We start from the raw sequence: 4920 nt of genomic DNA, 5'->3' as shown, positions 1-4920 counted from the left end.
GATCACATCTCTCTTACCGATTTCATTAAAATCCTTTGATTTCCTCTGGCTCCTCCCTTTCCCCATTTTTCTGACTCCCCTGTTTTCCACAACTGGTAGCATCGTGTTCTTCATCTCTTTCTTTTCAGTATTGTATAGCATTGTAACTATTAGTGTTCTCGGTTCTTGATCTTGGATGTTGAAGCTGAAAGGAGATTTGAAAAGTGTGTGACAAGCTTAAAATCTGAGTAAAACACCCTAGTTTCATACATCTGAACATGAAGATGTGCAAAGTTTATGGCTTTTTAACATTTAAGCAATAAAGTTCATCGCTTTCACTATTCTTTGTATGGCATGCTTTCCTTTTTTCAATAGGAGACCCTGAATGGCTGCCAGTTGGCTAACTATAACGGAAATAATGCAGCCTTTGGAATAGACATGGTTTATCTTATAGTCAGAGGAAATGGGTAATTCTTGCTTGTATTGATGCTTGTATTTCTTCTAGGGTTTGCCCTTTGGTCTCCGGCACCAGCTTTGCCACGAACAGAAGTGTAATGCCGGAAATGGCTGAGAAGAAGAAGAATGTTCCTGAAGACCAATTATAGTCCAGCACCAATTAGCAGCAGTATAGTAAGTATACATCCAGCACCAATTACCAACAGTATAGTAAGCATACATCAGGAGTAAGAGGGAGGAGAAAATATAAAGAACAAAATCTGAGATACCTGCCGAGCTCCAGTCCATCATGAAATTGAGGGTGTATGTTGCTATAAAAGCACAAGACCATTTTACCAAACTCAAGAGGCTTCCAGCTGAACCTTTAACGTTCATTGGGTATATCTGAAAAGGAAATTATTTCCAACTTTGTTATGGCACTTTATTCTTGATCTGTTAACTTTCGGAAGACATCAGTGAAAGCGCACTAAGCTCACGAACAATAACAATACTCACCTCTGACATAATAACCCAGGGTAATCCTGCCATGCCTGTTGCGTATGATACACTTTGACCCTGACAGAGAAAGAAGTCTGTCACAGAGTGCAATTGGTAACCCTCAGGCAAAGTTGAAGATCTGCTCTTCGTTACCAATTTGGAAATGGTTTTAGGCTCTAAGACAGTAAGACGTGATCGAAATTGCCAAGAGAAGGGGAATGCTTGTCATTTGGTTAGAATGTACTTACCAACAAGCCAATGTAAACCAAAATGGGAGTGACCTTCTTCCACAGGTGGAGGTCCTGCCAAGCTCAAAGTATGATCAGTTGTATATGAAGCAAACAAAAACACAGACATCAATATATAGTTAGGGGTGAAACCTGAAAGCAGAATGCCAAACCCACAAGAAAGGCACTCAAGCACAATCCGCCAGCAGAAACCTGGTAAAAGTTTGGTCACGTTTCTTTGAACTTATTGATATTCAACACCATAGAGTTGAGATAATTTTGCCTGTCTCACCATTAGAAGTGGTCGTCTTCCGGCTTTGTCTGTTAAGAGCACACTCAATGCAACACCAGGTATCTGTGAAAGAAAACATCCCAAATATTTAATATCTGTTTGCATCAATCACAAGATTCAGTGATTCACAACTGTCTGTTCACTTGGAGTACTGAGAAACTTCTAACTTTACCAAAATGAGAGCCAATGATGTAGTCCCAATGCTACTTGAAAAACCTGAAAGAATCAAAAAAATGGATAAGATATTCTGTGACATTGCATTTGAGTATATGATTATGACCCAAACTTGGAGAGCTTTTGATTTACCTGCATCCACAAATATAGAACTTGCATAAAAAGCTACTGCATTGGCACCCCCAAATTGTTGCAGTGACATGAGCCCAACTCCAACCTAAGCAAATTCAAGAACGCGTACAAACCATGAAAAGTGAGAGCGGAACACTAGAATGATTATATTCCTTTGAGCCAACTTACAACGAGTGAGTGAGCATATCTCTTTTGGAACAAGTCCAGGACTCTTTCTGAGTGCTGCTGAAACATTTCTGTATAATCCTACAACAATATAAGAGCCTCAACTTATTTCATGGCTACCAAACAGTACATTTTTCAAAAAAAAAACATGGAGTTGGAATGTGGAAGGTGACCATTATTTCAGCTGCTTCTTGAGATATGTCAGTGTTCTTTCCTCTAAGATGCTGAAGAGTCTCTTCGAAGGCTTTTTGCCTGCCAACTTTGGCCTGCACACAAGTTTTGTATCAATCTACTTGATCGAACACTCTAGTTAAACATTTGCCCAGCCATTTATAATGAATATTTGTGATCAACTGTAGAATTGGACTCACCAGCCACCTTGGAGACTCTGGAATGAAGAATAAACCTATAATGTGGACAAGAGATGGAATAGCACCTGTATACAAAGTAATATTAACTGCTAGATTCAATTTGATGCAATTGATCAAACTTGTTCAAGGTAGTAGGAACAGATGACATACCGATTACAGCCAAGGTCCGCCAGGTTATGACATTTCCAAGGAAATATGTTAGTGCGAAGCCAAAACTAAGCATCAACTGTGCAGTTAATGAAATTTATAGCAGAAATTAGAGAGATGGTAAATAAGATTACAAGCACAGAGAATAATAAGCTGGCAGTTCATCTCACAATTACAAGGATTTAAATTATGTAATACCTGAGTAGCTGAAGTAAACCTTCCTCTAAGATCAGTAGGTGTTATTTCTGCTATGTATACAGGTACCTATTATTAAACAAGATTATGATCATAACATAATTTGTTCTACACATCAATTACAAACCAAAGTTGTAAGCAGAATATATTGTGAAATTCTAATTACCACGTAGCAAATTATACCGACGCCAAATCCCACTGACAACCGTCCTAAATCCAGCCACCAAGCATTCTGCATCAAGCATTTAACTCTCTTCACTGACTGAACCCAGAAATGGGAGAAAACCAAAAGAAGCCAAAAAAGGGGGAAAATGCCTTTGACTTGTTTCCTAGCAATCATTGGCAGTTTTCATCTGAACATGTTTAGTATCAGTTGGGACTTGCCAACAACTTTTACTACAACTGTCACCACAATATTTTCCAATGCACTGTATTTTATTTTTCTTTTGAATCGTCAAGTTTGAATAAGAAGACAACCATAGCAATGTATTCAGAAGTTAAGTCCAATCAAAAGACTTATTTGTGAAAGTTACTTCTAAATCAATCCTTTGGGTGAAACATAAATTTGAACATATTTATGGACATGGGGAAGAGAAGAAACCTGTGCAAATGCTATAGTGAGCCACCCTGCAGCATTGAATATTTCAGACAACCACATTGTCTGCTTGGCAAACACACAAGGAAAAGAACAAGAAAATTTCATATTTTACAATTTAACGAATCTTCAGCAGGCCCAGAGTTAAAGAGTATATTCCAAAAACTTACACCTCTACGACCAATGAGATCCGTTATCTTCCCATTTACTAATGCACCAATCATTCCTCCAATCGTCATTATTGAACCGAAAACTGAGTACTGAATGATCACAAGAAAGTCCATCAAATGCAAAGGACCCCAAATTTAAAAAAAAAAAACAAAATCGAGAATACTACTACTTACTGCTGCAACAGTAAGGCCCAAGTCTTCCACAATTCCTGATTCAGCTGATGATGAATATCCTGCCTACAAAACATTGTCATTCTCCACTTTTAAGACCGATGTTTGAACAAATATGTATTTACAGTAATTTTGTGTAAGGCGCATTTAACCCATCCAACAATTTCATGCAGCAAAGCAATTTGAATAAGATAAAATGAGTCCCAGAAAATGCAACTTCCTTGAGAACTTGTGGATTATGCACTACATCAACAATACTTATCAGTACCAAGTTACTAACACCTTACCTTATATTTTCCTTCTTTCTTGCTTACACTATTGTTTTCAGGTTCATCTTTAGTACATCGATGTACCGATACATCAAATGGACTTGTTAGATTTAGAAGTACACTGGTTTCATGCATTGGTTGTTTAGTTTGGGACTACTCTACCTCTGTATCAAACTACGTCTACCAGTTGTATTGGTACATCGAACTTCCCTTCTTTTCATCCTAACAATCTAACATGCGCTCAGAAGGAACTTACAGCACAGCCATAGCCAAAGGAACCACAGAGAGCGACCAATGTGCTCAGAACTACAACAGGGGTGGCTGAGGAAGAGGACCGACTTCGAGTTATGACGTCACTGCAATCACCTGAAGTTCGATTGATATTGGACTCTGACCCTGATAGAGCTAGTAGCCCTTCTTCCATGGCTTCTATGTCCATCTCTTACTTTCTTCAGGAGAACAATGAGAAAGTCGTAAGAAAAAAAAAATACAAAAGGAGTGGGAGTTCAATATCATTGTCTGCATTGTTAGAGTAGAATAGCATTGCACTCTGTTCAAGACCTTTTTGATTGGTAGTGAAATTGTTATTATTAATTAGAAACTCAGAACTATTCATTACATCAATAACCACTAGTCCAGAACTATTACGGAAACCAACACACTTTGCCGCCAGCTTAATCTCCACCTATTGTGATACAAAGTCTTCACATTTTAAGTCTGAAAAATCAATTTTCTTTTAATAAAAGTTGGCTAGAGGAATATGAGATTTTTCTTTTGATAATGCTGTAATTAGTAGTGGCGGAATTAGGATTTGAAGATTATTAGAGCACAAAAAAAAAAAGATTATAAAAAAATTATAATATCAAATGTACCTCGACGAGATTATTGAAATCGTTGTGTGTATCTTTTATTGGACGTGCACATGGCATCGATGGCCATTCGCGAATAAGAAGAAAAGGACTCGGACCTGAAAAATAAGGGAAAACATTATTTTTTTTTTTTAATCAATCTTAAATCGGGCTTCAATTTCATTAATCTCAAGTCAAAATGGTCATTACATAGCCTTCCACTGTCATCTATAGACAGACGAGAAGAACTGG

General features: G+C 37.6%; 1 protein-coding gene across 1 annotated transcript; it reads right to left on the bottom strand.

Moving 5' to 3' along the window:
• LOC133721944 (sugar transporter ERD6-like 5) lies at positions 1–2912 on the bottom strand. Its single transcript, XM_062148721.1, has 14 exons — positions 2782–2912; positions 2619–2684; positions 2424–2499; positions 2274–2338; positions 2076–2168; positions 1906–1983; positions 1738–1822; positions 1604–1647; positions 1432–1494; positions 1293–1352; positions 1161–1214; positions 931–990; positions 705–819; positions 1–567 (listed from the first exon to the last, which is right to left on the bottom strand). Exons 1-14 carry the CDS (start codon positions 2851–2853, stop codon positions 434–436), a joined length of 1065 nt encoding a protein of 354 aa, XP_062004705.1. The 5' UTR covers positions 2854–2912; the 3' UTR covers positions 1–433.
• Between the last annotated feature and the right edge of the window lie 2008 nt (positions 2913–4920).

This window comes from Rosa rugosa, chromosome 7 (genome assembly GCF_958449725.1).
Source record: "Rosa rugosa chromosome 7, drRosRugo1.1, whole genome shotgun sequence".
Classification (NCBI taxonomy): domain Eukaryota; kingdom Viridiplantae; phylum Streptophyta; class Magnoliopsida; order Rosales; family Rosaceae; genus Rosa; species Rosa rugosa.
The sequence above is the reverse complement of the archived record's forward strand: the minus strand, read 5'-3'. Positions and strand labels throughout refer to the sequence as shown.

Coding starts and splice junctions, on each gene's coding strand:
- LOC133721944 (XM_062148721.1), bottom strand. CDS start 2,853: ATGCAGAATGCTTGGTGGCTGGATTTAGGACGGTTGTCAGTGGGATTT. Junction 2,339..2,423: donor GCGGACCTTGGCTGTAATCG/GTATGTCATCTG, acceptor CTTTGTATACAG/GTGCTATTCCATCTCTTGTC. Junction 1,495..1,603: donor CATCATTGGCTCTCATTTTG/GTAAAGTTAGAA, acceptor TTTCTTTCACAG/ATACCTGGTGTTGCATTGAG.